This window comes from Brassica rapa, chromosome A05 (genome assembly GCF_000309985.2).
Source record: "Brassica rapa cultivar Chiifu-401-42 chromosome A05, CAAS_Brap_v3.01, whole genome shotgun sequence".
NCBI lineage: Eukaryota > Viridiplantae > Streptophyta > Magnoliopsida > Brassicales > Brassicaceae > Brassica > Brassica rapa.
Window position 1 is genome coordinate 17,782,866 of NC_024799.2, and position 21,512 is coordinate 17,804,377.

The window sequence follows — 21,512 nt, forward strand, 5'->3', positions numbered from 1 at the left end:
TAACAATCATTTTATTTTCTTACAAATATTATAGCTAATGTTTCATTTATAAATAGCATGCTAATTCACAATTGTCTATTTTCGTACTTTTTATTTAAAAAATTTGTTAGATATATATATTAGACATGGATCTTATTATATAAATGTCAGATTTTTTATATAATACCTAATATCGGTGATACTTTTTACGCTAAAATGATTAAATATAAAATCAAGTACAAATATAACATTTATATTTATAAATATGACTACATTAACAAATATATCATTAAATACAAACACAAATTAAATATTTGAGCGGTCGTGCGGGTCAAGATTTAGTCTATATTATAATGATTGAGTTTTTGCTCTCTACTCAGCGTGCCACATCAGCGTTTTGTGGACCATACTTTTAAAAAGTGTGAAAAGTGTCAAACTCATGGCTCGAACCCGGATTATTGATATATAAACACCAACATTTATACCACTAAACTAAAGGATACTTTGTATATTGATGGCCGAAACTAATATATATTCATGAAGGTCGGAAACGCTTGCTTATTCGGTTTTCTCTGTGGACCAGGCCTAGGGAAGGAATATAATATAGATTGTTTTTAATTGATTTCCTGATTCTTTGTTGAATAATATTATTTGCAGATTCTGTGATTCATGGGTTTATTCCCGCGAGACGTGCTAATCATTACATGTCGTCTTCGAAAGATGGTTCCATTATGTTTCGATATCATAACTAATATTTAAACTCACAGATATGGTTGGGAAAATACTTTCTGTCCAGAGCTTTGTTCTTACCAAAAAAACAACACGACTCGTTATCCATCTCCTCATTGATCCGTAAGAAACAATCAACACACAATTCTATTTATATTATTATTATATATATTGTGCTAACATCAATAATCAAAAATATTTCTTACCCAAAATCTGTGGTCGTTTATTTATCTTCCTTACTTATCAAACTAATTTTAAACAAACATTTATTTTACAGCTTAAAAGAAACCACAACAACTCAAACAATCAAAACACCAAAAACTAGAATTCCAAAAAAAGACGAATCATTAATAACCACCTCTCTTTTTTGTCTAATCTTAGAAATAAACTTCAAAGCAAATACATCAAACCAATCACCTTAACTAAAACTCAACGACGCATACATCGAGTCAGCTAAACAAATACAAACTACAACTATTTAACAATTTTAAAACTTACTTTCGCAACAAAGAAGACGAAGACGACAACCAAGATCAGTGAAATTACCTAAACAAAAAAGCAGAGTAAGTTACGAACTCTGATAAATACAACAAACAATGATTTTTGTTTACATATTACCCATCAAATAAAAGAGAAACAAACACAGCTACACTAGAAGATACAAGAGACAATCCAGAGAGACACAAAGACGGCAACAACATCTCCACCTGCTCACTCTTCTTGTCTTATAAAAATAGCTTACATGCCCAATGTCAACAGGCCAATGCTATTGCTTTTTTTATGAGAAATATATAAATTCGTTTAAAGCCCATTAAGGCTCAACTACTCAAAAATGTCACTCATTTTATAATTATATTTACAAGTTTAAAAATAAAAAAAGTTTAAAAACAAGTTTTCATGTATTTGTTTTAAAGGTCCGGAAAGAGTAGGGGTGTTCAATCCGAATATCGGTTCGGTTTAGGATCGGTTTTTTTTGGTTTTCGGTATTTCGGTTAGTAAACTATAACTACCATTCTAAATCCATATTTACTTCGGTTCGGTTCGGTTTATATACTGTGGTTTTCGGTTTATTCGGTTTTATACCAAAAAACATAATTATTTAGTTTGAGATCATATTATATCAATTTTAGAGTCATATTGTCAACACAATCATTTATTAAAAATATATTACATGTTCAAATAAATGAACAAAAAAAGTAAAAATGCTTCTACCATCAAATAAAATAATCAAATCTATAACTAAAATTAAAGCTTGAAATTTTGAAAATAAAAATATGAAACAAAACAGAAACATGAAGTTTCAGTGACACAGCAAACAACACCACGAACTATATCAATCACATTACTAACACAGTTTAGTACTTCATAAGTGGAGAACAATGCATACATAATTCATCATCCCAACTCTAACCGTATAACAATAAAAAAAACTTGAAAAACAACTCAAAACGCAAAATTCACAACTACAATAACCCTATCAAATATTGAGATGAAACAAAAAACTTTGTCCACAATCCTGCGTTTGCGCGGAGGCAATGCTCCTAGTATCTGTAATACTGTGGTAATATGTCATTTATTTATGATATGTTATAAATCAATTGATGGATGTCCATAACCGGTCTGATCCATAACCAGCCCAAACCCTAGAGAGAGAGACGGCCCAAACCTAGAAAGGGAGAGGCGACCGACTTGGAGAGAGAGGCAACCAACTTGGAGTTTCCATTCTTCTAGTTTTCCTATTTTTTATTGGTTTATGATTTGTAAGTTTTCCATTTATGTATTTCTATTTATCTCTCATGTAACCCTTATATAAAGGGATGTCTTATTCATTAATAAAATACACAGAAACATTTAGCTCTAAATCTATTGTTTCACAATATGATATAATTAATAGCATCATTTTTACATCTTATGCTACCAAAACCAACACCTTCCAAAAAGACGTTTCCAATCCAACCTCAAATCCTCAAATTAAAAATGTTATCATTCCAACCGAATATCAGATCCTCAAAATTACTGTTTATTTCTTCTTAGTCCTTATTATTATTATTTTTTATGTTAAACTTAATTTAGATTATCTAAGTACACCAAAATAAAAAAAAATAGAATAAATATCACATAACATTAAGTAAATTTCACAAAATATAAAAATATATTAAATAAAGCTCACATAAACTAAAAATAAATGAAACCAACTTCAGAAATAAAGAAAATTACATAAACACTTAAAAAATTACATATCTAAAATTTATGTATATGTATGTTGTTTTTTTTTTTTTTTACAACAAAAGGCTATGAAACTAAGAAGATTCCTGGTCCGAGAACCACCTCGGGGGAATTGAATCAACATAAACCATAGCAGATGGCGAAGTCCTAGCACCTCGTGCCAACTTGTCCGCCAGAGTATTTTGCGCCCTTGGTATATGCTGGATAGTAAAATTAAGAAAGAATTCCTTACGTATGTTGTTTTATTATATATGTAATTTATATTATCTCTTATTATATAATATTATAATATTATGTGTTTTTACAACTTTAGATATTTATAATGTGTCTAATAGTTATTATAATTATTCAATAGTTTTATTTATATAAGTAAATAACTGAAAGTTTACAACTAATTAATATTATATATAAATATCTAAATTCATTTTACATATACGAAAAACAAATAATTATTTTACATTATTTTAAAAATATTATTTTATGTACAAAAACTTGTATGCCAATTTTATCTTGACGAAGATATTTTTATTTAACTATAAATTAGTTAAAATGTAATACTTTCTAAAAAAAAAACCAAATTTTTTTTTACTAAAGACTCATAAAAGTTGTTTTTTTCTTTGTTCTTCGTAAATTAGTTAAAGCTTTGAAAAACAGTAAAGCTTGCTTGGCAAATTAAATGACTTAAAAAAATAAAAACTAAAAGGTAAAATTTGATTGGAAGAAAAATGAATTTTGAAAAAGTAAAAACAAAAAACTAAAACAAAAACTAAAAACAATCATCATATAATATCATATAATTTTGACATAAAAATAGTATATGATAAAGATGCCCTTACACGTATATTCTCTTTTAACCAAACATGAAACAATTTTATTTATATTTTTAATACTTGGGAAATTTTGACATAAAAACGTGCATATACTTGATATTTCAAGCAACGAATTATTAATACTAACACGTACCCCAACTTAGGAGTATGACACTCCTTACCGACACAATAACGATGCGACTTGTAGTCTTAAATCAGTAAAAGAACTGTGATAAAATAATTTTACTACAATTTTATCTTGACGAAGATATTTTTATTTAACTATAAATTAATTAAAATGTAATATTTTCTACAAAAAGAAACCAAATTTTTTTTTACTAAAGACTCATAAAAGTTGTTTTTTTTTCTTTGTTCTTCGTAAATTAGTTAAAGCTTTGAAAAACAGTAAAGCTTGTTTGGCAAATTAAATGACTTAAAAAAACAAAAACTAAAAGTTAAAACTTGATTGGAAGAAAAATGAATTTTGAAAAAGCAAAAACCAAAAACTAAAACAATAACTAAAAACAATCATCACATAATATAATATAATTTTGACATAAAAATAGTATATGACGAAGATGCCCTTACACGTATATTCTCTTTTAACCGAACATGAAACAATTTTATTTATATTTTTAATACTTGGGAAATTTTGACATAAAAACGTGCATATACTTGATATTTCAAGCAACGAATTATTAATACTAACACGTACCCCAACTTAGGAGTATGACACTCCTTACCGACACAATAACGATGCGATTTGTAGTCTTAAATCAGTAAAAGAACTGTGATAAAATAATGGGAAATTACCTCTAATAACTCACATTTTATAACTAATGACTAGATTAACACACAAAAAAAAGAAAGATAGAAAATGCATAATTAAGACTGAAATGCCCTATCGGTTAAAAAATTAGTTCCCAGTAAAAATAAATTAAGGCAAAATTACTCTTACTTGACCAAAAAAAAGTAAAACCTCTTTGAAAAAAAAAATATCCTCACGACACTTTTCTCTTCCATGACCCCAAGAATCCTAAATCCCCAAATTGTGAAATCCTCAATCTCTTGACTCTCTTTGGTTTCCATCATGATTTCTCATCGATTTCTTCATCTCCACACCCTAATCAACCACTAAGTGAATCCAAAACCCAAGCGACGAAACCTAAACCCCCTTTCGAAAATTCTCAGCTGCGTCGAATCTCAAGGCTTTCATCACTTATTCTCGTTGATTTCGACACTCTTATAAGCTCCTCTCCACATCAATCAGTTTAATTCACCTATTTTGCCATCAAAGGTCAGTCTCTGTCAAACTATTTTTGATACAGAGTATCAAATGAATTCGATTTTGTTTTGATACAGAGTAGAAGTGTTTTTCATTTGTACATTTGTTGATATCAGTTTGGGTATGTCTGGGTCGTTTGTGTTCTTCAGTCTTGGTCGTTTCTATGTTTTTGGAAAAAAAAAAATTTTCTAATACTTACTACATTTTACAATTTTGCAGACGGATGACTACATCAAAAAGTGGAAAAAAATATCCAGCAAGACTTTATCCAGAGGGGAAATGTCCATTGCAAAGTGGAAGCATGAATCATAACTGTCATTTGGCTAATTTACAGATGGTGGAAGAAGTAGTTGGTTTAGATGTGTGGGAATCCATTAAAACATCATCTGTTGGAGTTATTCTGAGGCTGAAAGAGCTGAATTATACCTGGTCAGCCAAGGCGGTTCATCATTTACTTACAAACCAATTGGTGGTTAATAATATCCATGAGATATGGTCTGCTATAGAAGGTCAGCCAATTAGGTTTTCGCTATATGAGTTTGGTGATATTACGAGTTTAAATTGCGAGCCTTTCAACATAAATGACGAGGTGGAGATTGATCATAAGCCATTTTGGGAAGAGCTTGGTGTCTCTCCTTCACATGGTCCTATGCTTTCTGAGTTGCAGTCGTTGTTCACTAAAATTAGGAATTGGTCGTTTGAGAAGAGAAGAATGATTGGTTTACTATGTGTCTTGTCTATTGGAGTACTTGGCATCTCTCCAGACAGTAGAATTCCTTTGGATCAAGCAAAGAGAGTCCTAGACATAGAAGCATTTGACAGATACCCTTGGGGGCGTGTGGGATTTTCTAGCCTGGTAAATTCAGTGAAAATTGTTTCATATGAAGGAAGGAACAAGTATACACTTCGCGGATGCGTACACGCTCTCTTCATCTGGGTGTATGAGTCGATACCTGGTATTGGGCATGAATATGGGAATCATATTGAGGGTAACCAAGTTCCTCTTCTCTCCTGGTATGGATCTCGTGGTCGTATAAACTGGGATGAGTTTTATAAAAAGGAGAAAAGTCTCCATCTGAAGGTTACGTTTCTTTTCTTCATTATTGTTTTTTTTTAAAGTGATCACTTGAGATATTAAGATACTAACATATTTGCATTATTTTATTGGTAGGTACGAGTCAGACATCTCATTGTCAAGCAAGAAGCTGAGATATACCCTCAATGGCCAGAGGACAAGGTTGATGATGATCTTCACAACTTGATCACATACATTCTACATGGTGAGCTCGATGATACGTATTGGAACTTGAACTCGCGTACTGCACCAGTACCAAACAAAGAGAAAAGGAAATTGGTGAGTGAAGAACAAGAGTGTATGAAAAAAAAATGCCAAAAGAGAGGACATCCACTGTGAGTATATAAGCCTTTTGTTATACATATATGCTTGATGTTTATTGCTGAGTTTGTTTACTGTGTTGTAGCATGCTTGTGGATCCAGCCTTAACTCAAGTCGAGATGATACATTCCAACTTGGCCTAATGGAAGCAATGATAACATTGACTGCAAAGGTTGGAAGTATTGACACAGTCATTGTTGAGAAGGTGTTGACTGCAGTAGACGCATCTGTAGATGAAAAAGTAAATGCAAGGATTGGTGAAGCCGTGCTGGTATTTACACAGAAAATCTCCACTTTACAAGAAGAGATTGCTCAACTTAGAGAGCAAATGCAAGCTACTGTCCCTAAAAATGATGCACATTACAATGTGAACCATGAAGATGAAGTCAACAGCAACGACCCGGTTAGTGATTTGCTTCCTTTAACTAGTATGTCTATTTCATTTTAAAATAACTTACTCTTGAAATTTGACTTTCTATTGTTTTTTATATGCTGAAATTAGTCATGGATGGTCCAAGACAAAGCCTCATCACAAATGGATGCGGCAATACAATGTGTGGTTAGAAAGAAAGCCAAAAAATCCGAGGTCAAGCTAACATCTCCAATTCTACTTGACACTGGTGGTGAGAAGGTTGTTGGAACAACACAAGTAAAAAAACCAGCTAGAGGATTGAAAAATGTAAAGAAGGAGAAGGTTGAAGTTCCACAACTTAGGGATTCTGGTGGAACATGGTCTGATTCAGAAGACAAGCAAAAATATGGTAATCTAGGTGCCACATTAGACCAGTTGGCGGCAGTCTTGGATGGACCTTTGCAAAAATGCAAGACACAGCTGACAAAGACCCAAGTGTATCCATATGTAGGTAACTCAACTGTCAAAGGGATCATAAAAGGTGATGTCTCTAAAGCCTGCTATGATCCCTTAGCTAAAGTTGATGAGACAAAATTTAAGAAGCTACTGGATTATTTGCGAAGTCTTGAGTAAGTTTAATTATTAGCACGCCTTATTTGTTCTTAATAATTTGTTACTGTTATACTAACTTGAGCTTGTTTTTTATTCATTTCAGTGGTGATAACGATGTAGACACTAACTTCTATATAAAGCTAATAACGCCAAGAAATGTGTGGGAAAAAGATCGTTTTGGGTGGCTGTCAGATTCTGTAAGTTTATTTCTTTTTCTTGTATCAACATGAATCCGGGTGGTTAACACACAATTTTTTTTATAGCATATGGCATCTGCAATGCTTATGTTTCATAAAAGAGCTATGAGGGACCCTTCACCGTACTCAGCAAAGATAGCTTTTCTTGAGCACTGGTTTGTCAAGATGTGGGTCAGAGACTACAAGAAATATGATCCTAAAACGTGGAAGTTCTCAGATACTTACAAGAAGGTGTTCAATGGCAATCACCCTACAGAGTTTTCCAACAACAGAAAGTGGCTGAAGGATGTGGATCGGTTGTTTCTTTGCCACTTGATAAATGGTGACCATTGGGTCGCTTTAGAAGTGGATCTTGACAAGAAAATAATCCATGTTTACGATAGCATACAGACAGTTGTCCCAAGCCACACGGATCTTCTAGAAGAGTGTCGTCCTTTCACGAAGATGATTCCTTTATTGTTGAAAGAAATGGTTCCAGAAAGGAAGAGTTCACAGCAGTTCAGGATTTCAAGACTTAAAAATGTTCCGCATAATGAAGAGCCTGGTGATTGTGGTGTTTACGCTCTGAAGTATATAGAGTGTAAGGCGATTGGCTGTGGTTTTGAAGGACTTTCTGATCAGTGCATTCTGGCAATGCGTATTAAGTTAGCTGCTGAGATCTATGATGAGGTTTTGGGTCTGTAGTATTTTAAGTTTCTGATATGATATTCTATGTTTTGAACGTTATGGATATGTAGTATTTTCATTTTTCGGATGTGTAACATTTTTATGGTTTGGTTTGGTTTTGAAATCAATATTTCGAGAAGTTATGATAGTCTAGAGATGTGGAAGGGTTGTGGAGACGTTGATCAAACACGCTTCTGAATTAGCTTCAAAACTGTGTTCTTTTGTGGCTTTTTTTTTTGTCATCAAACCTTGTAACAAATGTATCTCAAGTCAAAAGACTTGGCAACAACCAAAGAAAACAACTGCCAATAGGCAACAAAACCCAAACAAGAGAGAATTAAATAATAAGAGATTAAGAGTATATAGAGCTGAACAGCTCGTGTCTCAATCTTCAAAGAACTCAAACGGACTCCGCGGCTTCCGTGAACAGGGAACGCATCAGCCATAAGAATAATATTATTATTGATGCAGGTCAATACATAAGTTGTGTCGTTGTCTGGTGGTATTTGGGTGGTTTTTCGCCCATCACTTCATGGGTTCAAACCCAGCAGAGAGTGTTTTTATTTTTTTGCATTTGCTAATTCATTAATGGCATAATGGTAAATAAGTTCATCTTCTTCAGATCAATTCTAGGGTCATGAAGATTGCAGATTTTTGTGATTTTTAGTTCAAAATCGTGAAAGCAAGGTGATAAACCAAGTTGTTTCACTTGACTTGATCTCAATTTGTCAATTTTCTATCGATTTGAGGCTGGGTGATCGAATTAGTGGTTTTCTGGGAAAAAAAAATTGGACTTTCATGTAAAACAGAGTAAAACAGAGAACAAATTGTCTAACCAGAATCCAATAAAATAGAAGTTAAATTGTCCAACAAAAAACAATAGCAAATTGTCTACCAAAAAACAAATGACGCATTGTCTAACCAACAGGACATGTTTTGCAATTGTGACCAACTTGATTACAAATCGAACATTTGTGCTCTTTTCTTGGTCGTTTCTTATTTTCACCTTTCTCAAACCAAGACTTCATTCTTGAATTTTTGGGTCTCCCTGGTGGTTGGCGAACCTCGGGAGGCAAACAAATTTTTCCTGCGACATTATCAGGGACTGGTGTATCAGCATATCTCGGCATTACTGCCACAGAGTAAGCGTTGTACAGATAGTTTGTAAGATAGTATGGAAGACACAATGAAATGGTTGATAACTTTGTCGCTTCAGCTGCTGCAATTGCGTGAACACAAGGTAGTTTTTCTAAGTCAAATCTGCGACATGAACAACTTCTCTCAGTCAAATTCACTATGTGGGTAGATGAGACACTTGACACCTGATATTGATGAATATCTATCTGTTGCACGCACAGCGTTTTAGCATAAGGTACACGGCCCTACAAAAGTATGTCTCAAATGTTAGTATTGTGTTCACCAAATATTCATGTGTAATAGAAAATCAGGTTTACCTCTAAAAGCTTCTCTACTCCACGAGTTAGAGTTGTTTTCATTGAATTTGCATCAATCTTACGTGACGAAAACCAGCGCATCATCATTTGCCTAATTGCTTCTATAAGTCTTACAACCGGCAAACTCCTTTCATCTGAAAGCACTTTGTTGATAGATTCAGCTATGTTGGTCGTAGTCAAGTTGTATGATATCTTGCATATTTGCATTGTTTTATCCATTCATCCATGAGCATTTTCATCATGTAGATTAGGATTTAGCCATGTCTAGGTTGCATTTTGCATTCATTGTCCTTATTAGGTGTTGGAGTGCCACATGGAGTTCTTGGGGACATTTGGATGCATTTGGAGCTTAAAGGACGTGAAATAGGTGATCATTTGACGAGCAGAGCATGGGAGCGAGGTTCCGCAGCGACGTCATGAGGTCGCTCCAAAGAACCCCCCAGAGCGACTTGCCCAGAGCGACGCCCCGAGGTCGCTCGCATCTCACACCCCTCTCGGAGCGACCTCCCAAAGCGACACCCCGAGGTCGCTCGCGTCTCTATGGCGAGACGACACGAAGCGAAGCCTGGAGCGACCTCTCAGAGCGACCCACTGAGGTCGCTCCCGAAGGCCGGAGCGACTTGTCGGAGCGACATGCCGAGGTCGCTCCGCGTCTATTATCTGCTCGATTTCTATTTTACTTAAGGGCCTTTTGGTCATTTCATTATGCACGTTTTACATTTCTAAAACCTATGTTTTAAACATCTTTTGTAGCCACCAGGGCAGATTATCTTTTGATCTATTGAGAAATACACAAAAACTCTCTGGAGAAGTTCATCTCTTGGATTTTGATTGTTATGTTCTTGTGTTCTTGTTGATTTCTTATCTATTTCTCTACATGATTAACCTGAAATCCAATATGGGTTTAAGAGGAATCATGGAGATTAGTGAGTAATCACCTTTTGAATTCATGGGTTAGGGAGATTAAGGGTGATTAGGTTAGAGCTAGGATGTTTTAGTGTAGATCATTCATATTTCCTTGCTAGTAGAGTAATCATAATGCATCTTCTGAGTTGGCCACTCAGTTGTTGATCCTTAGGCATTTTTCACCCGAAAGGTGTTCGATGAAATGCCCGAGACAACTCTCCTAGGCTTTTAGTATACTTTGCCAAAGACATTTGTTGTTAAAGGTGCTAAGATAGCTAATAGACTTGTTAGTAATGATTGCTTTCATATTATTCAACCAAAGACATTTGATGTTTGAGATATGTTAGCAAATGAGCATTCATCTAGACATAGAGCTTGCTTAGAATTGTGTCTAGGCTTAAGGTTGATAGTTTGATTGATCATTTGCCATCCTTAGTTTGATACTTGATCACCCAAGGTCTAATCCCTATGCCCATGAGTTCTCTTTTCCCTTAGTCAAGAAAGTATCATTCTATTATTGCTTTCTAGTATTAGTAGTAGTTTAAAACTCATCTAAATCATTGGTTGCACTTAGATTAAGTGAGTACTTGCATTCTCGGTGCTTTAATATCCCTCAGAACTGGTTCGACAATCTTTTATACTACAACATTTGTCTTAGGAGCCTTGAAAACTCCTAACATCATTGTACCTATCACCAGGGAAATGAGCTCTCGCCCACTTGCGTACATCTGCTTTCTGTAAATAATCATGTAATGCCGGGTGCAGTTCTTTGATCTCATCGAATATGGTCTCAAAATCTGAAGGCCTGTATGAATTAGCTGCCTTTTTAACCAAGCCAAACAACTCGCAGCCTCTAAACTTTAACAAGACATTCTTATACAAGTGATAAGTGCAAACTCCTCGGCTGGCAGTTGGATATACATGGGCTATTGCTTTTCCAATTGATTTGTGCCTATCAGAAATAATAGCAAGCCTTTCGTCATCTGGAATCACACAGCTGAGTTGTCTGAAAAACCACTTCCATGATTCATCATTTTCAGTATCGACTATCGCAAATGCTACTGGAAATATTTGGAAGTTGCCATCCTGTGCTGATGCAATTAGTAGAGTCCCTTTGTACTTTCCTTGCAAGAATGTGCCATCGACCACAACAACCTTCCTCATGAATGGAAATCCCTTGATGCTAGCACCAAATGCGATGAAAAGATACTTAAATCTGTCACTAGAATCTACTACAAGGCGAGTGAATGTCCCTGGATTTGCTTCTCTAATCAGATGCAATTAGACTGGTAATTCCTGGTAGCCACTCTCAGCAGATCCCCTAACCAATTCTCTTGCACATATCAGTGTCCGATGAGCTTTCCAGTAGTCCATCTATCATTTAAAATAGTAAGAAACAGTTAGAAATAAATCAAATTTTGAGTAAACAAGTAAATGAAATAAACCTTTATTCCAAAGCACATGTTAAGGGACTGCTTCACATGACTTGGCAAAATGGTTGACTCCACTCCACCAATGAAATCAGTGTATAAAGATCCGAGAATATCTGGTGTTGCTTGTCTGCAACGAGCTGATCTCTCTGTAACTGAACAAGTATGATCTGAAACATAGACACGTACAGTAAAGCGAGGAGTATCACTTGTCGGTGATGCTCGTAGCCTCCAACTACAGCCTTCAACCCAACATTTTACGACTAACAGATTCGGTGTTGAGTACTCGACATCGTAATCAAACTGTTGCACTATCGTCAACATCTTAAGTCGTGTTTGTAAAGCAGACTTGGACTCAAAACTTTGGCCAACAGAAATATTTAGTGAATTCAGTTGTTGCTGCCTAACATGTGGAGCCACTGCCTTAGCCTTTTTCGATTTGCTTCCCACCCCCATCTTTGGCGTACACACTTTCCTCATATTTGTATCTACTTCTGGAATTAATCCGTAGGCTATAAAGTCTTCATCATCTGATGTCGCACCATCTGAATCATCGCAATAGTCAAACCGTTCTCCGTCAGTGTCTGAGTCTTCATCATGATTACAATCATACTGGTTAATATGTTTCATCGTCTTCATGTTGTCTTTAAAAGTGACCTCTATGCATAGACGAACTTTGTCAGATTGTAGGAGACGGAAGAAACCTTGCAACTGTCGAAAATTCCCAATTTTAACTGGGGGTGTGTCACGAGTTAGCTTCATCAAGCTTTTCCTGCCAAGCATGTAACTCAATTCGATATTAACATGTCTCTTATCTAATCCGTAGTCCTCATAAACCATGTTAATCATATCTTCAAAGCTTGTCTTGTCACTGACTGGAATTACTTTGCTTCCTCTTCTGTTATCAACGTGAAACATCCACTTATCCTTCTCGAATAACCACTGCCCACAAACGGCTATAACCCCCTCCATCAGTTTCTCTTGAGATTAGCGTGAAATAGCCACTTGTCCAAAAAATGATCGTGACTTGGAGAAGAAGAAGTTTTACGGCTAAATCTAGGTTTTAATAACTGGTTGAAGGTATGGTCGAAATTTTGGTTTAATTAGAGCAAACCGGAATTTTTTTCTTCTAATTAGTTAACCAATTAAGTTGTTAACCGGTTCTGGATGAAAAAGTCTGCCATCCCTTGAAAGTCTGCGGTAACTAGAATAAAGCATGCCGTAAGTATGCCGTAACTAGAAGCATACTTATTCTGAAAGTTTGTTGTTTGTAAACGTAGAAAGTATAAGTCTGCTATAACATGAAAAGAAAATCTGCTAAATTATAAAAAAGTCTACGAGATAAATCTGCATGCCAGTATAAAACTTTCGACATATTACAAAACCTGTCGTCATAGGAAAAAAATCTACCACTAAAAGTCTGCCAACGTAAAATAAATCTGCGAGTATAATCAAATCTACCATCATGTGAGGTAGACTTGTTTTTGAAAGTATGTGATGGTATAAGTCTATGATACTAAGTTTTCGGTAAACAATAAATCTGCAACAGTTTATTAAAATTGCCATCAAGTATTGCAGATTTTTTATAGCAGACTTATGTTACTGTTTCGTTAAGAAAAAAAAATTGATGACGTGCAATAATTTTTTTTTCTGTAATTTGTTTTTTTGTTAACAAAGAAAATAAGGGCATTGTAGGCATAAAAAATATTTTAGTAATTAAAAAAAGTTATAAATTACTCTAGTAATAATAACATAATTTGGAGTTATTTTAGTAATCTTCCCAATAATAATTTTACTACTGTATTTTTCAAGGCTTGGAAAAAAAAAAGGAAGAAAACGAATTGTAAAACTGTGAAAAAAAAACATATTAAATATTTAATAATTTCAGATGGGGAATAAAGGCTCACCCACAGAAGAATGGGATATGTCTTTATTCTTTGCTTCGGAACATTCAAACCATTAAATAGCAATACTCTCTCTCTCTCTCTCTCTCTCTCTCTCTCTCTCTCTCTCTCTCTCTCTCTCTCTCTCTCTCTCTCTCTCTCTCTCTCTCTCTCTCTCTCTTCATTTTTTTATATATGATACTTTAGGATTATGCACATAGATTAAAAAAACATTTAATTTCTAAACAAAAAAATTATTAATTATTTACCTAACACATATTAACCAATAATTAAATAGAAACTATAATATCATTGGTCATCTAACATTAATTAGTAATAAATTTTACATAAAAAATTGAAAACTTCAAATAATTTGGAACAAAAAAATTCTTCTAAAACGTCATATATAAAAAAACCGGAGGAAGTAGTTTTCTGTGGAGTTGTCATTATGTTGAATCATGAGAAGTTAGTCAAAACGTAGATATCAAAATTAATAACGTTGGTGACAATAACATATGGATCCTGTAGCATATAAAGAAAAAGAATGCAACGTTTCAAAATGAAAAGTCTTAACGCGACATATGTAAATATGGATGACTAATACTAAGGTGTTTATTTTGTTTTTTTTTTTGTCGACGCCCATCTTCTAAGATCAAGTGGTAGACGGTCTTGAGACGCTCTGTCCGGCGTTTATTTTTATTTTATTTTGTTTATTTTGTTATAATGACCAAAAAACGTTTATGAGTAAATGGCAATACTCCATCCGTTCCTAAAATATAGACCTTTTAGTATTTTCACACATATTAAGAAAACACATTAAACTACTATAATAAATGTATCATTTTCTGTAATTTTTAATTTTCAATAACTTTTAACCAATATTATAAAAATTGACTATAAACAAATAAAAAAATCTATTAAAATATAGATTCGACAAGTCTTTATTAATTTGAATGAAATTTTAAAAAGAAACGATTCCGCGCTTTGAAAGCGCGGATCACAATCTAGTATATATATATAATGTGAATGTAAATTTAAAAAAATGAAAGCTACTTTTTATTATACATAAATTTAAATGAAACTAATAGGTTTTCTGTTATTATGATTTAAAATGAACAAAAATAAATAAAAAGGATATTATGCTAATAATGTTATTGAAACTGATTATTTTTTTCTTTAAATAGAGGGCAAATCTCCAAAATAACACTTTTCTAAGTTTATATCACGAAAATAGCACTCAAAAACTAAAATGACCAAAATAACATTTTATCTTTTGAAAAATTTAGATTTTTTTATTTTTCAAAATTTGAAATCTTATCCCCAAAACCTTACTTCTCAACTCTAAACCCTAAAACCTAAACTCTAAACCCTAAACCCTAAATTCTAAACCCTAAACCCCACCCCTTGAGTGCTACTTTTGTGACTTTTGGCCTTGAGTGCTAGTTCGGGAACAAAAACTTGATTTAGTGCTATTTTGGTCTTTTTCTCTTAAAAATAAAAGTGAATAAAAATATTGTTAATTTAACATTTTTTTTTTTCAAATAAGGCTCCCAGAACTTCAAAGACCGGCTCTGATTATGGCGTCAGACGAATCTGTTAGGCACGTAAAGGGAAGCGAGGCTCACTCCTATTGCTGGAATGCTGGTCTTATAATAGTGTTGACTATCTGCATTGTAATTTGTTCCCAGTCGTAAAGCTCAGAAGAAAATTTGGAAATGGACTATTTGTTAGTATGTTTGATTCTGTTTCTCTTGGAAGATTGGTTTATAACTTGGTCCAGACATCCGAATTAAAGGAAAAGAAAAAACATTTTGTAAACACGAACCGACGCAACAAAGAATGTGGGCTATAATAGATTAGCCCATTATAATTTTCTTTAACGGAAGCGTCTCCCTCCATCGCCAAACCCTAATTTTTCGTTACGTCGTGGCCGCCGTGCAAGGACCGGGTTAACCTCAACCCGACCCGAATAAATAAAACATATGGGCTTTACTGGGACGGCCCATCAAAGTGATGATAAACATTGGTTTACTTAACGAAGCTATCTCCTCTCTCAAAACCCTAATTTTGTTTGTCTCGTATAAATCCCAGCGCTTCGTCGTTCTCCGACAGTAAACCAGTAGTGTCGAGGCTTCTTATCTCTCTGGGTTCTGTTATACGGATAACATTTAATTTTCGAATCTGTAGCATCAGTATTTTTGTTTTGATTCGTTTGGTTGGTTTCGTATTTGATAATTTTTCTGCACTAATGTTTGGAAGGCTATGTCAAATTAAATGGCATAGTCATCGAGCAACAGTGCATAAACTGATAGCTGTTAAATCAGCAAGCGGCCAGACAACCGTTGGGATAGATCCACAGGTGAAACAGATGTTTCTCTGTTTTCAGCTACTAAATCTATTCTACACTTTGTTCTTTTTGTTAATTGAATATGGAGTTATGAGTTTTGCACCTTATATCTAAGGTCATGCCTCGTTCTGGTGGCATGGCCATTTTTCGAGGATGCGTTAAGGAATTGCTGTTAAGTCAGTAAGCGGCCAGACAACCGTTGGGATAGATCCACAGGTGTGATGCGGTTTCTCTCTCCGCTCTCAGCTACTAAATCTATCCCACAATTCGATCTTTGTAAACATAGTTTTTTTGGAGATGTGTTGTTATGTTTGGCATGAGGTTTGTTCTTATATGTTGTCCGAGATATTTTGCCAGTTGGGCATGTAACGTTGCAGACAAGCACGGTTGGGATGATGGAGAGTAAGGACATTCAGATCTGCGAAGCTTATGGTCCCGTAACTTTTAAAATGGATTGGGTGTTTGAGTTTGTTGACCTGAATGTCTTTCTCTTCATCAAAACTGCCTCTAGTGTTTGAATATCTGGAGTTTGTGTGTGTGTGTTATGGAGACTTGGTCCTAATTTAGGCTTAATGGATCTACTTGGACAGCACTTTTGAGAAGGCTAGAGTGTGGTTAAGATCTCACAGTGAAACAATGTTGGTTTTTATCAGAGGGAATCAATGCGGACTTGTTGGATGTTGAACAAAAGGGATTTTAGTGTCAGTTAGTTTTCATGTATTTGTTAGACTGAGACTAACTACTTTGAAGTCAAGTTTTTTTAGGGAGTGAAGTGTGGGTGTCCTCCTCTTCGATTTTGCTTTCTTGTTTTCTCTTTAAGTAGTTAGTAATAATGACTCGAGATGATAAATTGAATCCGAAGCTGTTGATGTTGTGTTATGAAAATGTTTTAGTTTTGTGGTTAAGGGTTCGTTAGATTTTTCTTACAAGTGCAAACTCTGTCTTGTGATCTCAATGATTCAGCTTCATATGGCTCTTAAACTAGTTTTACTGAACTGTAGAATTAGGCAATCATTGCGATGGGCAGGTTCGTGGTTTCCCAAATTTGTGTCATTCTGTGCAACAGCTTTTTGTGGTGGTTAAGGTGAATGGGTTTACGCATTTCAAGAAGAAGAGAAACTCCATTGTTGCCTTCGGAAGCGGTTACTCCAATTCCAGCAATGATCAGAATCCTATAGTGTACATCGAGGACACTACTAGGAAGGCTCATAAATAATGGTTGCAGATTGCCAAGGAAACGTAGGGTCATGTGATAAAAAAAAAGAAAAGAAATCGTGTTTGCAGATTTTCTTTTGTTATTCTATAGAAACCGAGTTGTCTCTTTGTTTGGTTATGTTTGGTTACTTCAAGACCTGATGAAATTATTGGACCAAAGGGATTGTTTTAATATTTGCTACGGATTACAATCTGACAATCCCAATACAGAGTCAGCAACAGCCGCTTTTGCCTGATCCTAGCCACAATTTTAAAGTGAACCCATTTGGTCTGTTGAGCTCATCAATACATGGTTTTGCTGAATCATATGGCAACCCATTGGCTCTATATGCATTGGAATCAGATCCACCTTTACTACTCAAGCTGTCTACTATAAGCAGAAGACTGGTCATGGTGGATATGGATTACGACTTACCAACCTTACTATCCTCATTGGTAATATATCTAGTATACGACTATCTGGGAAGGGAAGCAATGTGTGTCTAGTCGAAAGAGGTAGACTCTTAAGTGTTTTGATATTCTTGTACTGAACATCAAGAATTTTTTTTTCATATGTTCAAATAGAAAAAGACTTGATATTGTCGCAGTTTTTCTGTACATCTTTTGTAGTCTACTGATCTCTTGTTTATGAGTTTACTTGTGGGGGAATGGTCTTTTATGGATTGATCTTACATTTCTAATCTTTGATTTTGTAGATAACCTGCCAAGATTTACTTTCTTAATATGTTTTCAGTGCGAGACAATATAACTTTTTTAACACTTTCTTTTATTAAAAGTGGTTTGGAACCATTACATTTTAGAAAAAAGAAAAATTGGACTGTATACCCACCAATTAGGTAAGTAACTAAAAAAAAGTTTAACCAAAATACTCAACGTAATTTTTTAAATATATACCAAACTATCATTGAAGACAACTAGTTAACTTCTTCTTTCATCTTTGTTCTCTTCTCCAATTAACATTTACATATATTTATTATTATTTTTTATTCTTATCATCAATTTATTTCTGTTAATTTTTCTTACAGTGGTGTAAATATTATAAATAAATATATTATTGTTTTTATTTGGGTTTGAGTTTAGTGATTGAAATTTAGGGTTTAGTATTTAGTATTTACGGGTTAGAGTAATGTTTAGTATTAATGGTTGTGGGTGGCTTATAATCCTATACTATTTCGGTCATATGTAATAGAACAGTCAGTACATATGTGTGGTCAATAAACATACGAGTATTATAAATATATATTATTGTTTATATTTGGATTTGTGTTTAGTGATTGAGATTTAAGGTTTAGTATTTATGGGTTGAGGTAATGTTTAATATTTATGGGTTGGGATAATGTTTAGTATTAGGAGTTCTGAATATGGTTATAATCTTATACTATTTTGGTCATATGGAATAAAATACTTAGTGCATATGTATTTAGTAAATAAACCTGTAATGTGGATGACTCTTCCATTTTTTCTTGTATGCATGTTAATTGAAAATTTGTTAAAAAAAAGGATAAAACCAGCCGGAAAGTGGCGTAAATGCACATTATATTATGTTAAAATCAATGCTAGTTACACAAATAAGCTCTAGAAAAAAATTGATATATGAAATACAAAGAAAAATCTAATGGCATTTTTCCACACTGAAAACAACGCAAATAATTTTAAAGACATATTTACAATATCATATCATGACGATTTTATTAGAGACTAACGTAAATGCCTAAACGTTCATGTACTTATATTAGCAGTGGACTTTTGGGGGGGTGGGGGGGGGGGTGGGGGGTGGGGGGTAGTACCTTTTAAATAATTTTTTCAAATTGCCTTTGTCGATTGTTCAGTATTAGTTTTGGAAAGGCACAGTGAATAAAATGAACATAACGCAAACTAGAACACCTACCAAACGGATTAACACGACCGCAAGAAAAATTAAACCTAAGATAAAAGATATAAGAATTTGGTGACTAAAATAAAAACCTTATGCTAGAACCGTTGTTGCAGCACTGAATCAGATCCATCACAATTGGCCAATGCACGATCTAATAAACTGAAATAGACTCAAGCAAGGTTCAATGGGGTGAAGGAGATCCTGATTATGAAGTTTTGGACTTAATTATCCTTTTATGTATATGAAATCTTAAAAATAATTAAAATGAGTTGTAATAGATTAACTCTTAACAATGATGATACATTTAAGAGATCAACATTTGTATTCATTATTTTACAATCGATAAATATTGTAGAGTTGCAAAATGTCAAACCATTTAATGAACAAACATTAATATAAAGAACTTATTCTGCGCATGCGCACGAGTTATTATCTAGTACTAGAGATTTTTTCCGCGCTTCGCGCGGATTGTGTCTTATAAATTTATTTTATTTATAATATTATTTGTCGTTTTTTTTTCTTTTATATTAATTTCTTGTTTTTCCAATGTTAGTTTTTCTTAATTTAAATTTATATGTTTATAATTTTTCATTTTTCTTGTTGTAATTATATCTTTTATTGATGGTTTTTTGTATGTGACATAAACTTTTTGAAATTTTAAAATAATGTTATATATAGTACAATTAACACATTAAAGAAGAGAAACATATTCAAGCACATTTTACACTGGTTTTATATGCATAATTTTAAACATTATATATGTATATATTATAAGTTTGAAACATATAAATGCTTTCTAAAGCTAAATACTTGTTCAGAGTTTACATAACTTATCGAAAGTTTTATCTCTTTTTAAATTCAAATCACAGAAAAAAAATATCAAAAAGTCAGTATAGATGGGTCTTTTGGGCTTTTAAATCAACACTGGAAAAATTACATGAATGAGATAACAACAGTTTTAAAAACAACTGGATAAAATTTGACTGAGCCAAAGATTTTAACACAATATGTTCTTTCTTCTTCAAATTGCGAAGAGCCTATAGACACAAGAAAAAAAATCATAATTTTTGTTTTCACTTATATAACATTTTTTCTCCTTTACACACAGAGTTTATTACACTGCTATAAGCAATGGAGAACTCTATTCATATAAAATTCACATCTATGCATTTTGACAAAGAAGAATTTTAGCCATCTTTAGTTTCGGAATAGACCAACTTCAGTCATATACACTATATTTTCTCTATGATTCATATCTTACAATTTTAATATATGTGCAGATTTCCATGTGAAAAAGCACGCACGCCATTTGTCATTCAACCTATTACTCTTTCCAAAGTAAACATTATAATCCTCGTTTGGTTAGCTCCACAAACTAATCTCTTTGGATCAGTTTACTAAAAAATATGGATACTAATGTCAGAAAAGAATATAAACACTATCAACAACAAATATTGACACAAGACTATTTGGTTCAAGGAACATATTCCACGTAATGCGTTTATATCATGGATGGCTTTGCAGAGAAGACTGCCAACCAAGGATCGCTTGAGGCGTTGGAGGTTAATGTCTCAGAAACGTGCGTCCTTTGTAATCTGGAAATAGAGGCTCACTATCATCTCTTCTTTGAGTGCTCTTTCTCTCGCTTGATATGTGAGCCTTTTGCTGCTGAAGTTTGGATTTTTCCTCCGGCTGATCTACACTATGTTGCAGCCTGGATCAATCAACCTCGCGTCAACGCAGATGCACATGCTACTTTAGTCATCAAGCTCTATTTTCAGTCAGCCATCTACCTGCTGTGGAAAGAGCGTAATGCTCGTGTGTTCACACCTGTCTCTTCACCTTCATCAGTCATCCTTGCCTCTCTCGACCGTATGATGCGTGACCGTCTCCTCTCTTACCCGGCAAGTTCTTCTTTCTCCTCTTCTCTACTTCTTTTTTATATTTCTTGTATAAGATCTCTTTAAGGCTTTTTTTACCTTGAGTTGTTGGTGGTTGTTTTTGTTTCCTTACTGTAATAAGTTGTTTAAAAACAACAATGTAACCTTTCAGAAAATGATAATCTTAGTATCTTACAAAAAAAAAACAAATATTGATTTATTTATGTGAATATATATTTTATTTTAAATCATTTTAGTGGACGAAGAAAA

The 21,512-nt window shown here is 33.8% G+C and overlaps 4 protein-coding genes and 2 non-coding genes across 6 annotated transcripts; 4 read left to right on the forward strand and 2 right to left on the reverse strand.

The window, feature by feature from the left end:
• The first annotated feature begins 5,362 nt into the window (after window positions 1–5,362).
• Window positions 5,363–6,567, forward strand: LOC117134370. Its single transcript, XM_033292666.1, has 3 exons — window positions 5,363–6,109; window positions 6,200–6,438; window positions 6,510–6,567. The coding sequence occupies exons 1-3, from the start codon at window positions 5,363–5,365 to the stop codon at window positions 6,565–6,567; spliced, it is 1,044 nt and encodes a 347-aa protein (XP_033148557.1).
• LOC117134007 lies at window positions 6,518–9,158 on the forward strand. Its single transcript, XM_033291389.1, has 4 exons — window positions 6,518–6,827; window positions 6,927–7,405; window positions 7,492–7,585; window positions 7,652–9,158. Exons 1-4 carry the CDS (start codon window positions 6,567–6,569, stop codon window positions 8,267–8,269), a joined length of 1,452 nt encoding a protein of 483 aa, XP_033147280.1. The 5' UTR covers window positions 6,518–6,566; the 3' UTR covers window positions 8,270–9,158.
• A 10-nt stretch (window positions 9,159–9,168) lies between these two features.
• LOC117134371 lies at window positions 9,169–9,912 on the reverse strand. The gene is made up of 2 exons (XM_033292667.1): window positions 9,706–9,912; window positions 9,169–9,633 (listed from the first exon to the last, which is right to left on the reverse strand). The coding sequence occupies exons 1-2, from the start codon at window positions 9,910–9,912 to the stop codon at window positions 9,169–9,171; spliced, it is 672 nt and encodes a 223-aa protein (XP_033148558.1).
• A 1,839-nt stretch (window positions 9,913–11,751) lies between these two features.
• Window positions 11,752–13,072, reverse strand: LOC108871890. The gene is made up of 2 exons (XM_033291394.1): window positions 12,057–13,072; window positions 11,752–11,985 (listed from the first exon to the last, which is right to left on the reverse strand). The coding sequence occupies exons 1-2, from the start codon at window positions 13,011–13,013 to the stop codon at window positions 11,893–11,895; spliced, it is 1,050 nt and encodes a 349-aa protein (XP_033147285.1). The 5' UTR covers window positions 13,014–13,072; the 3' UTR covers window positions 11,752–11,892.
• Window positions 13,073–16,164: 3,092 nt separating this feature from the next.
• LOC108871836 lies at window positions 16,165–16,332 on the forward strand. Its single transcript, XR_004458718.1, has one exon. It is a non-coding gene; the product is annotated as a small nucleolar RNA snoR143 (small nucleolar RNA).
• Window positions 16,333–16,368: 36 nt separating this feature from the next.
• Window positions 16,369–16,539, forward strand: LOC117134533. The gene has a single exon (XR_004458719.1). It is a non-coding gene; the product is annotated as a small nucleolar RNA snoR143 (small nucleolar RNA).
• The last annotated feature ends 4,973 nt before the right edge of the window (window positions 16,540–21,512 follow it).

Bases quoted from the DNA above. Each gene is read 5' to 3' on its own strand.
- LOC117134370 (XM_033292666.1), top strand. From the start codon at position 5,363: ATGGTGGAAGAAGTAGTTGGTTTAGATGTGTGGGAATCCATTAAAACA. The intron at 6,110-6,199 runs GTTACGTTTCTT...TTTTATTGGTAG, and splicing joins AGAAAAGTCTCCATCTGAAG to GTACGAGTCAGACATCTCAT. The intron at 6,439-6,509 runs GTGAGTATATAA...ACTGTGTTGTAG, and splicing joins CAAAAGAGAGGACATCCACT to CATGCTTGTGGATCCAGCCT.
- LOC117134007 (XM_033291389.1), top strand. From the start codon at position 6,567: ATGGAAGCAATGATAACATTGACTGCAAAGGTTGGAAGTATTGACACA. The intron at 7,406-7,491 runs GTAAGTTTAATT...TATTCATTTCAG, and splicing joins GATTATTTGCGAAGTCTTGA to TGGTGATAACGATGTAGACA. The intron at 7,586-7,651 runs GTAAGTTTATTT...TTTTTTTTATAG, and splicing joins TTGGGTGGCTGTCAGATTCT to CATATGGCATCTGCAATGCT.
- LOC117134371 (XM_033292667.1), bottom strand. From the start codon at position 9,912: ATGCAAATATGCAAGATATCATACAACTTGACTACGACCAACATAGCT. The intron at 9,634-9,705 runs GTAAACCTGATT...ATACTTTTGTAG, and splicing joins GAGTAGAGAAGCTTTTAGAG to GGCCGTGTACCTTATGCTAA.
- LOC108871890 (XM_033291394.1), bottom strand. From the start codon at position 13,013: ATGGAGGGGGTTATAGCCGTTTGTGGGCAGTGGTTATTCGAGAAGGAT. The intron at 11,986-12,056 runs GTTTATTTCATT...TTTAAATGATAG, and splicing joins ACATGTGCTTTGGAATAAAG to ATGGACTACTGGAAAGCTCA.